Below are 12,261 nucleotides of genomic sequence, written 5' to 3'. Positions count from 1 at the left end.
CATATAAATATGCATTTTGTGTATAAATAATTTAATTCTAGAGTTGAATTTGAAGCAGTTGCCGAAATATAGTACTTTGTAGCTTAGCCAACATCAATTATAGCTTACGCAAACACATGTAGCATCTACGTATCATATTTAGTTGAACGTAATTAATTTGTGTATGCCAAACACTTTGTTTCCTTAACCATCCTGATTTCCCCAGCATTCTCTATTCAAATACCGAATCGAGCCCAGACAGCACACAATCAAGTGAAGTGAGTGAATGGGAATGCGAATGTAAATGGGGGGCGTGTGTTTGTTTACGCGAATGAGCTTCAATTAAAATACATGTCCTATCGTCTCGTCTCGACTCGTCTCGTGTTCCCCAGAGCAATCGCATGGCAACATGACATTGCCTTTTTGTCGCCTACTTAGGGCCACAATTCAGACCGCTCCCCTTTGGCCGCAAAGTGCCCTAAATCTTGGCAAGTGCGCACATAATTAGCGCCACTGACTGCAACTAGCAACTGGGAACTGGCAACTGGCAACCTGCAACTGGCAACCAGCAACTAGCAACTTGCAACCTAGAGAACTGCAACATTCCCTGCGGTCTGCAGTTGCATTATTCCAATTAGGAGAGTGTGAATGCAGCAGTGAACTGATTGATTGCAGATTGCCTTTTGCGGCTGCAGTTGCCTCCATTTTGGTTCCATCTTGGCCTGACCCCAATTACAGTAGTTGTAAGTACAGTTCCATCCGAATTGCGAACACAGAACTCACATCTTAGATAAATAAACTGATTTACTACGCCTTAAATGAAAACACATATATATCTATATATTCTTTCGTGTCCATATCTTTTTTGCCAATTTTCGTTTCGCTTGCCAAACTCAAAATTACCAACCAATAACCTAACCAACCAACCAACCAACCACATCAAACAAACACACCAAGAACCGCGATATGGCCAGTTCTTTGCCCCCGTATCGAATATGTCCAGCTCGGCGTACATCAGCAATGGCATTGGCATCAACTACTATACGGGGAATGCCCAGCAGCTGGCCTACATGCAACAGGTTCCTGCCACATCCTCGATTTCGGCCGGAGCTTCGCCGGCCCACCAGCAACAGCAGCAGCAGCCGCAGCAGCAGCAGCAGCAGCAACAGTCCGGGAGCAGCACCAGTGGCAGCAGCATCAACGATCCGGGACTCCGGAGGCGACTGTTCGCCGGAATCCGGCCATTATCCGTTTTTGGGCGCCTCCGGCAGCGATCCTCGCAACACCGATCGATCTCGTTGCCAGAAAGTAATTACGAGACAGAATGTACCACCAACAGGCGAGGGGACAGCAAGAAACAGCACCACCACAAACCGATCCACAATTGTACTAAGAACCAGAACCCAATCATGCCGATGCAGAAATCGTTCCATCTCCCAGCCAGCACTTGCAGCACCACACCATCATCACATTCCGGGGATGACCATAATGTAGACCCCATCATAGACATGAGTTCTCATTGGAACAGTACTGCATTTGATTCCCACTCGACATCGATGTTTAGATTGTGTTTCCGTGTTCTGTGTATCTCTTTTTGAATTTATTATCCCGTGTAGTTGGGGGCCACCGCAGTGGTATCTGTCGTATGTCGTGTGTCTGTGCGTGATTGTTGCCCGATGCCAAAAGATATAGAGTGTGGCAGGACGCGTTCTAATTATTTCAATTCGAGTCTGCGGAAAAGCAAGCCAGCTCAGCGCACTCAGGCCAGACCAGCGCCATTAAACAATGGTCGGATTAAATGCCAATTAGTCTTAACCCAGTTTACACTTCAGGCAAATGGCTCATTTCCGTTGCAACAGCAGCGAAAGCAACTGCAACGCCATCATTTGTATACATGGCCGAGTTCCTTTTGCGCTGAAAGGAGCTTCATCATGCTTCAGCTTGGCTGGAGTCGAAAGGAAACTTGCTCCACGGAGTGCATTTGCATCCTCCTACACTTGGAAAGGTACTATTTGGGGGAAAAAAATCCGGATTTAAGAATGCTTTTCTCTTGATATTTAGCCCTTGAAATAAAAGTAATGGTAATTGCAATCGGAGTTCTTTTTAAAAGCAAACAAAACGCTGTATTAAAGGATAAATGCTGTTTTAAATTTAACAACAAATTATACTTGATTGAAATTTAAATAAATTTCACATTTGAATAAATTTATATAAAGACCAATATTTTTCAGTGTAAGCTTAGTAACCACAGAAAGAATGAATAAGAATCGTTAACTAAAACTTTTACTCTAAAAGTTCTAAATTGAATGGTTTCGAGTGCCTACACATAAAGCTGTCTTGATCTTAATGCATTTTTATTTTTGCTTCATAAATTATTAAGTTTAGATTACGAAATCTTATTTTTTGTTTTTGAAAGCATCAACGTACAAGCTAAAACATTAGATAATCAGAACTTTCCCACCGGATTTCTTTTCTCTGTATGTACTTATTTCCTGAACTTCCCATCCTGCTACTGTTTATGCCACAGCTTCAGAACTACTGTTGCTGTTGGCACTGCCGTGTAAATTACAAGCCATTGTCAACTCTTGTGCAAAAATTCTGCCGCACAACTCACAAGTGGGGTTTTGGGTTTTTGACACTGGTCGCTTGGCGTTTCCAGCAGGATGCTGCATACAACAAACACTGCAGACGGGCCAAAAAACTTTTTCGCCAAGGCGCGAGTTCATTTTCGCTTAATGTTTGCTGCATTTTTAATGCCACTCGCACACAGAAAGCGAGAGACGCAATTTTAAAGTCGCGCTGCCAACTTTTTGTCTTAGGCGAAGAGCTAACTTCTTGTCGATGGGCGGATGGGGCGGATGGGAGGATGGGGCGGAAGGGCGGTGGGGCGGATGGCTGGGGGCCGAGAGGTCGGTCCCAGGCCGAACATAATTATGCTAAAAATTGTTATGACACACAATCTTTTTGCGCTCCTTATTTTTCTTTCCGTTTTGGGTCCGCCTTTCGTTTGGCCTTCCTCTTTCCCAACCAGTCCATTCCATTCCATTCCATACCCATCCCTGCATGCCGCCATCTCGTAGTTGCCAGAGTCGACTTCCTTGTGGCAGAAGTTCTGGCGGGGCTCTGCACTTATTTTCCCAGGATTATGTTTCTGCTCTATTACTTGGGCCAGGGATGCTATGCTGCTGGTCCTCCTCCGCTCGCCAATCTCCTCCTCTGAGTCTGCGTCCTTCGGCTTGTTTTGGTTTGCTTTATGCATGAACGCTGTCTTAATGTTTAATATTTTCTTTCGGGCTTCTTGTCTTCATTTAACTTAATTAGTTTTAATTCACATTTCTCGGCGAGTCAGTCAGCAAGCTGCCTGCTTTGCCAGAGCAGTTAATCGATCGAAAAGCTACTAACCCAACCATGAAATCAGAGAAAAGCTGGACTCAAACTATAAGCGATATAAATGGTATATACTCGATACAGCATCAGCGCATCCGAAGTCGGAAACAACACGACCCTTTGGCGAACCCCTGATGCTCCTTAAGAACCCGGAATCCAATCCGGATGAGTCCAAGGGCAATCGGCGAGTGCGATGAATCGAGGATTGATATGATGAAGACGAAGGGAGTGGAGGAACACACTTAACACTATAATTTAATACAGTTCTAATGCGATTTATGGTTTAAGTTCTTGATTTATTATACCCTAGACACCTAGCCCAATTGATGTTCTAAATGCAGCACAGTAATTATTATAAAATACTCCTCATAGTTAAATTTACCCACTACACACATATATATATATCTATCGTATATCTTAGTTAATTTCGATTCTGCGAATGTGCGTGAGCCAGAGAGCAATGTTAAATGTATATAACGATTAAAGTATTAAGTCATTTCTGAGTACACCGCAATTATATTCTAAATGTTGTATGATTGTTGTAAATATCGCACAAAAAACCCACACATCACCCACAAACGAATGACTATAATAACACGAATAAAAAGCAAAACGATATCTGGCCTTCCTTCAATCTACGGATATATATACACGATCACCTTCATCTGGCACAGGGCGATGGAAACGAGTTTTCTATGATTTTCTATATATTTTCTATATAGTCAAAATCCATATTGGCCAACACTGAAACACTCAACCATTAGTAATCTTAAGTTGGCTTTTGTTTTTTGCGGCAACTGAAACGGGATGACTAGAAAAAATACACTGGACATGCCAAAATACACTCGCTGTCTCTTCCTGAACGTGTCGAATGTTGCTCTGTTGCAAACTTAAACAAAAAAAAAAAACAAAAAACTTTATTTGCATTGACCAAGCTACAATCTTTCTATCGATGTCCTTGCCGAAGGCCACTAAATGTTCAACGTCTTTTCAGTTTATTTTTCAAGTTATTTTGGGTTTTTGTTTAGATCTGTAGACGCCTAGATTACAAATTTGGACTTACCAAATGCTTAACAAACGAAAATTAAAATCAAACAATTTTTATTCCACATTTTACTGCCATTTTTTTGCCAACTGTGTTTTGTCTGACACACAACAACCAAAAATAACCAAATGATCCAACACAAAAAAAAAATTCGAAATGAAAAATCCCAAAAAAAAAAAAAAAAAACCAAAAAACAACAGCACCGCACTCACCGCGTCGCCAAAAATTGAACTTACGCATGAAATCCCTGAGCCTGGACTCGCCCGAATCGTCGGAGCTGCACGGCCAGTTCAGACGACGGGCCCAACTGCCGGGCACAGGCGCCTCCACATCGGCCGGCTCCGCTTACTACCATGGTGGGTCCGGAGGCCACCTGGAGCACAGCACTCCGCCGTCGAACAACAGCCGCCTGCACTGTAAGTAGCAACCCAGTAAACGTTTCCGGTTCCGCTCCCGGTCTCCCCAAATAACCGATACCGATACCGCTAACGAACCCGTTTCCGGACCACGACGTACGCTGCACCACTAACCAGTCCAACCACCACCACCACCCACCCACAGCGGGCACCTCTAATGAATCTCAGTTCCCTTAAAAGTCTAATTTCCAACCTAGTATGTATGAACACCCACACGCTAACTAAACTTTTCTTAACTGCTTACTATACTATAATTACTATGTAAATAAGTTGAAGAAGTAAAAGTCGAGTAAAGTTAACTTTTGTTGAGTAGTTCGATTTCGTTCACCTCTTAACTAGTAGTTAATAGCAGCTTAAAAATACATGCCAACTGTAGAGTAACTAACTTCATCTGCTAACCACACATCTTCAACCTCAAGATGGGGGCATCCTCCAACCCCCCATCGATATACCCTTTTTTAGACGTATATGTGTATAATTTATCTGTACAATATCTATATCTTCTTTTTCCATGGATATTCTTCTGATTTTTTCGTTCATCCACTTGCATTCGATTAACCAAACCGTAACCGTAACCATTGAGCCTGTCCTGGAGCAGGGATTAACGCATCCAAAACCATTACAGCACCATCGAGCCCCTCGCATCCGGGCCGCAAACTACTCTACGCCACCCGTGGAATGCGTGGCGGCAGTGTCGATCTGCCGGACGAAATGGAGAAGTCACAATCCTCGGCCAGCACCTCGCCGTGCCTCTCACCCGTAAGACATCCCCAGGTAGTCCCCACTCCGCTACTCCACCTAACTCTTTTGTTCATGTGTTCGTTTTGCCTGCTCCGTTCGATTAATTGCACCTAACACACCCGTACTAACCCATTCCCAAACACGCTTAACATTTTCAAGAAAACACATCGTCTGTTGCCCACGAATCTGTACGTCATCATCTACAACTTCAAGGCGCGACATGCCGATGAGCTGGACCTGAAGGCCGGTTACAAGGTGAGCTAATACTACTGTCCCTATCTACTCCATAAATATACCCCACCCATTTCGCATATGAATGAATAATCAACAATGCGCTTTGTTTAATCCGCTAAGCGGTGAGTTTAGTGCACAATGGCTGCCAGGGAAATTGGTTAACTAAATCAGAAACATATACTCATATGTACATTCCCGCGCTCTTTATTCAATATTAAAACGAACAATGGCAACAAAAACTTGTTTATTTATCATACGAGCGAGCATATGGAGGAAGCTCTTTTTCCACTGCGTAAACAGGGCGAAACAAACAGTGAATAAGAAGAAATAATAATAGTTACCGACTTTTTGTGTACATTCTCTGATTGCGAGTGCCTGCCCGCCGCCGGCAAAGTGTTCAATATTTACAGATTAGCTTTTGTTTGGACTGCGTCCTTGTTCGCGAGCTGGTTGGTTTGCCAGTGGTGCAGGATAGAGACGAACTTTTCTTTATGGCAGGCTTCTGGGAATTTACTATGCGGATCGATAAGTGCTTTTTTCCTGCGAACTCATACTTAATAACCGAACTTCAAAGTAAGGTAGTGCAAATAAAAAGATAAATAAATATATTTATAGCTTGGCTGATGTCATATACTATAGAACTCCAATAACTTTGATGAGCACTTTTCTTTTTATACTCTTATATAAATTTCAGAAAATTAATGAAATGCAGTAATTACGACATTCATAAAAGTATTTATTGTTAAACATGTTCGCTTGTTTGTTTCAATGCAAACTATATATTCAGTAATTACAATGGCTCTGGAAGCCTTTAGGGTACATTTTATTTCCTTTTGGAAGCTATTATTAATTCACTAAAAAGAATACAACGCTGGGAAGTAGTCAAATCCGATTGCCACAAAAATATGTATGTTTTTGAATTTGTCTGCGTCATTGTTTTGTGTCTCTTAGTTTTGATGCCTTTAAGATCTTATGAATAAATATCTCTTAAACAAATTTAAGGCTGAAAATTCGTTTTAACTCACAATAAGCCTTATTAAATATATGTAACCTTAAAATCAGGTGACTGTCATTGACAATTCGGATCCGGACTGGTGGAAGGGCAAAGTCTTGGGACGCGTGGGTTACTTCCCATCCAAGTACTGTGTGCGTCTGAATGCCAACGAGAAGCCCCTGCAGGTGACCCACAATCTCCAGGTGTCCGACAGCGAACGTGGGGAGAACCTCACCCTGCTAAGGGATCAGATTGTCATCCAGGTAAGGGTAACCCTCCATTCGCCTTCCTAAATCACATGGCACTTTCATTGACTCCCAAAAACAAGACCGGCGACGAGGTCAACGGCATGGTGATGATCCGCGCCGCCGAGCACGGGCAGGGCTACTGCCCGATCAAGTATCTGCAGGAGGTGTGACAGCCAGAAGAGGACGAGCCGCCTTCCGACGAGCGGGACAGACCGCACAAGTCGTCCATGCAGTCGTCGTCGTCGCGGACGGCGGACAAGACCAAGCGTAGGATTAGAATCGTAGTGTCCGAGAACAACAGCCTAGCTGCTAGTAGTGTTGCACCCGCACCACCCGCATCCGCATCCGCCTTCACCACCACCCAGCACCACCACCACCACCAAGTTCCGAGGGAATCCAATGTCGAGACGAAGCGGCTGAACATCGACTACGGCGATGAGGGCAGCAGTGCCGATTGGGACAAGGACCGCGAGGTGCTCATCCTGTCCGGGAGGCGCAACAAGAACGACAAGAACTGGGAGAACTGGGAGCGCATCCGGGAGCAGAAGCTGGAGAAGATGAAGGGCATCTGTTTCGAGAGCTATCGCCAGTCCAAGCGGGATAAGCTCCTCCAGGCGAAACCGCGACCCAAGCAACTGGACTCCACTTGGTACACGGACAACATCTATTCGAATCGATCCGATGACATGGACGAGGACTATGTGCCGGATTGCCTGAAGTACGGACCTTTTCGCACGCTGCGGGACATCCACGAGCTGGACGAGAAGAGCGGGGGAACGGAGGAGCGTCGCGTGGATGGCGAGGGATCCCCCGGTTATGGCCTGCATCGCTCCAAGAGCTGCAAGGAGTTCCAGTACCCCAAATCCCAGAGCTGGTGCTTCGAGGGCAATGTCTTCGAGGCGGGCGGCGGTGTGGCGAGTGGAAGTGGCAGTTCCGGTGGAGCTGCCCCGCCCACCACCTCCATCCTGAAGAACCGCGCGGGTGTGCCCAAGTCGTACTCCTTCAGTGCCACCACCAAGACCATGCCCTTCGACATCATCGACTACGAGTTGCCGCCCGCCTCGAATACGCGACGTGAGAAGCGGGAGGCTTTGCGGCGGAACATGAATGCCCTGTGCAGCAGTAGCTTGGACCGCTGCTGTGCCCGGGATCAGTGCACCAGTGCCCGCTGCCTGCTGGAGGACATCTATCCGGGATCCGGGAGGGTGAGGCCCAGGGCGTCCGGGGCGGGCAGCAATCGGAATTTGAGTGCGGCAGACTGGCTGTTCGAGGAGCGGGCCGGCAGGCAGAGGACACCCGCTGCTCCCACGGTCATCTGCTGCTGCTCTGCGGCGGAGGACTGCTGCTGCCACCGCCAACGGCCGCAGCAACCGCCGCTTCCCGCTCGCCCAAGATCACGACCCATCTGCCCGGGTCATCATCCCGCCGCCGAGGAGGAGGAGCACATGCACTGCCGCTACGACACCGACCTGGAGCACTTCATCCGCGCGGAGCGAGAGCGTCTGCTGCTGCAGGACAAGTTCCTGGACGAGGATGAGCGGTATCTGGCTGCTGCCCCAGCTCCTCGAAGTCCTGGCAGGCGGTATCCGGCGGGAAACTATCACCGGCCACCGCGCAGCAAGTCGCTGCTGGAGATGCAGCCACCCACCAGCCTGTTCGACGAGGACACCTGCTCGGACACCACGGAGATCGACCTGGAGGACTTCAACATCGACCTGGAAAAGTACTGGGAGCAGCTGGACAAGCCGCCCAGTCCCATCAACATGGACATGCGGCGCAACATGCACAGCAGCCTGAAGGTGAAGAACGTGAATGTGCGGTGCTACAACAATGGCCAGCCCATCGATCTGCACGACCGGGAGCACGAGCGGCTGATGATCAAGAAGTCGCTGCTCGAGGGGATGCCCTCGCCGCCGCAGCTGGACTCCAGTGAGTCCTCGACCAATGCGGGTGGCTATCCTTTTTTTGACACTGCTCCCGCCGTTGCCCCTGCCCCCGCCTTCCACCATCGGCCGAGCTACGGACACCAGCAGGGATATGGCCACAAGGTGTATCCCACGGTGGACACCCTGCCCTCGTACCAGTACAACAACTTCTATCCGGAGCACAGCCATCCGACGGTGGGCAGTGTGCTGACCCAGCAGCCGACGGCCGGCATCCATCATCCATCGGCCGGGGGTCACTCGGCCCTCAGCCTGATCAACAACATCTTCTCGATCTACAAGCCCAACAAGTACTCGCCGGAGAACTGCCAGATGAACTATGAGAGCAAGCCGGAGCCGTGCAAGAAGATGAACGTGCCCAGTACCCACAGGCCGCTGGGGGCGGCCAGTCACCCGTATCCTGCCCACGACTACATGCACTCCTCGATGAAGCGACCCCTGCTGGTCAGTGCCGATCAGCCGCACTTCAAGATCATCCCGGAGAAGACTGGCCTGAAGATCTCGCCCCTGCTGAGTTACGAGGACTACGGCGGAGGAGGAGGAGGAGTTGGAGTGGGAGTGGGAGTGGGAGTCGGAGGCGAGAAGGCCCACCACAGACTGAGTAGCACGGCACGGCCTCTGATGCTCCCGCACTGATGGTGCTGGACCTTTCCGTGGTATGGCAATGGCAATGGCAACTATTGTTAGTTGGGCTCCAACACCCATCCAACTATCCCAAAAAAAGACTCGCGAGCAGCGAACAGCAACCCAAACGCACAAAAAACTGGGTCCAGCCAAGAGAGAAGAAGAAATACGTAAGAAGGACAGGATACCATCGGGGGACTATCGGGATCTGGATCTGGATCTTGGGTCACTTGTGAAGCATCCCTCCCGAAACCAACCTCCACTCCACCAACTCGCCGTCTTTGTCTTCGTCTTCGTAGTCGTCGTCGTCGTCCATCCGCACAATTTGCTTTTGGTTTAGCCGGGCAGGTGTTCCATCGAAGCATCCTTGACACTCCAGCAACAGGAAACCACTTGAACAACAGCAACTACAGCCATACCATTGGAAAACAGCACTACAGACAAACAGAACAACCAACATTCGCAGCATGTCAGATGGAAGTGAAAGTGCAAGTATTAGTAATGTAACGATTTGATAAGCGGATCGATTAGGATAAACCAAACACAATCCTCTCCCTTAGACACAGATACACACACACACAACCAGAGACATTTGTATACAATCACTGTGCTTTTAATTCGCTTAAAATCGCTAGTTAAATCGCTGATAAATCGCAGTTCGATAACCACTAAACAACAGATTCACTAATTTTCGAGCAACTTTTAAGCAATCAAGAGCGTATTCGATAGAACAAAGAGTAGAACTAAGTCGAAAGTGTTTAGCATTAAGCCGTTCATATCGCGTTTCATATTCCAGTATGAACATATTGTATACCCTAAACTCTGTAGAAAGCTAAAAGGATTTTATTAGTACTGAAGTTTCGGGAGAATATCTACCTAGACTCGTGAATGTCAGCGGGACTTATTTTGGCCTCAATATATATCGCGATAATTTTGAGATGCAAAACGAAAAAACTAAGGCGAACCGTTTTTATTGTCACCAAATTTTTTCTATTTTTTATACCAAACAACTTTGAATCAACTAAACGGGCGGAGTTATTGAAATTGCTACGATTGATAGGGCTACAAGCTTTCCCCATAAGTTGCGGCTACTAGGAGCGATTATACGAATGCATGCTTATGCTATTTATATGAATATGAAATATGATTAGGAAAGATGAGGATAGGTGTGTGCGTTTGGATCTCGATAGAAGCGCTTTTTATAAACTAACTAGATTTGTATCGAAATGTGAAACATTGAAAATATGATAAACATTAATTGTACTTTTATGATGTATGCGTATCCACTGGCCTTATTTATTGAGAAGTAACCAAAACAATGAGCTGAACCCTCTTACACACACACACACACACACACTCACACGTACAAACGAGCACACAGAGACAGACACAGACATCCCAGAAAAACAACTTGAGAATTGCAATTGAATTTTCACAAAGATTCAAGCTTAGGGCTTTGCGTCACTTTTGTTAATTGTTTTTTGGCGTCCAATTTTACATGATAACTAATGTAGGACTCTAGAAAAAACCAATCGAAACTATCGAGAATAGATTACTAACAAGTATTTTGTAGTTCGTAAGCTAACTAAAACCTAAACCAAAACAAATGAAGATAACTTTTTAGCGCGAGACTCCTTGTGCGAGAAGATTTTGAATTTGAATTTATTTTTAATGACTTTTGAATACAAGACGAAACAATGAGGAAGACATTTTATCAGAGATCGTTTTTTATCTATTTAACATTTTCTTGAACCACATACAACAACTATTTGCTAAGTGTACCCTATGGCCTATGAGTTAGTTGTAAGAAAGAGTTTTTCCAAGCCCCCGTTTAGACCACAAAAACAGATACTGAAGACAGGAGAACAGGGGGAAATCTGCACAAAACCCAATCTAAGAAATATTCACACTCTGCACCCAATTAATTGTACGATATATCTATCGAGTAACGAGTATTTACGATCACGTCTAGCAACTAAGGATGAATTGTATTGTAAAATGAATGGAATCGACGAACACGAAAACGCCCAAATCTTATGAGTATGTAAGCAAAGCCGAAAACTTGAATTCAAACAGGATAACCGCTCCCCGCGGTAATCTAAACTGCTGAAATTGGCACTTAAGTATATAGGTATACACACCGCATATGTATGTATGTACAACGTAGTAGAATTTTCGACTAAAACTAAAACGAACTTGCAAACGTAGCGCGACATTTGTGCAAGTCCAAGGTCCCCGAGAGCCCATCAAAATCGATGGGCTGCAATTTAAAGGGGGCCAACTTCACGGAACAGCTTCTTGTTTTTAGCGTAAATTTTGTTTCACATATGTACGATTAGGCGACCAGCATGACGATGCACCTGGCGCACCTGCAGGTAGCTAGCAGAAAATACATGTAAACAGTAACTAGAGAAATGGAACAATATAATATCAGTGCAACGTAATATATCAGTTAAAATAACAGAGGCAAACAGAACTCAACTCATTTAGCACTACCTGCAATTTGAATGTGAAAAACAACACTATCCCCTCATCCCGGCCCCGCTTCTCCGAACGCGACCCCATTAATTTACCTGAATTGCAAATAAAAAAGATGTTCAATTCGATGTGAAAAAACAACAAACGGTGTTTGGATTTCAGTGTGGGTTAG

At 45.9% G+C, this 12,261-nt stretch overlaps 1 protein-coding gene across 1 annotated transcript in view; it reads left to right on the top strand.

Annotated features, from left to right (window-relative positions):
* The window catches only part of LOC108039822, a 63,883-nt gene extending 51,655 nt beyond the window's left edge, over nt 1–12,228 (top strand). The window contains 5 exon segments of the mRNA XM_017116910.2: nt 4,612–4,827; nt 5,453–5,586; nt 5,728–5,823; nt 6,865–7,059; nt 7,125–12,228. Of these exon segments, the coding sequence (XP_016972399.2) occupies nt 4,612–4,827; nt 5,453–5,586; nt 5,728–5,823; nt 6,865–7,059; nt 7,125–9,674 (3,191 nt within the window). The 3' untranslated portion in view covers nt 9,675–12,228.
* Nucleotides 12,229–12,261: the final 33 nt, after the last annotated feature.

Source organism: Drosophila rhopaloa, unplaced genomic scaffold (genome assembly GCF_018152115.1).
Source record: "Drosophila rhopaloa isolate 14029-0021.01 unplaced genomic scaffold, ASM1815211v1 contig_115, whole genome shotgun sequence".
NCBI classification, from domain to species: Eukaryota; Metazoa; Arthropoda; class Insecta; order Diptera; family Drosophilidae; genus Drosophila; species Drosophila rhopaloa.
The sequence above is the reverse complement of the archived record's forward strand: the minus strand, read 5'-3'. Positions and strand labels throughout refer to the sequence as shown.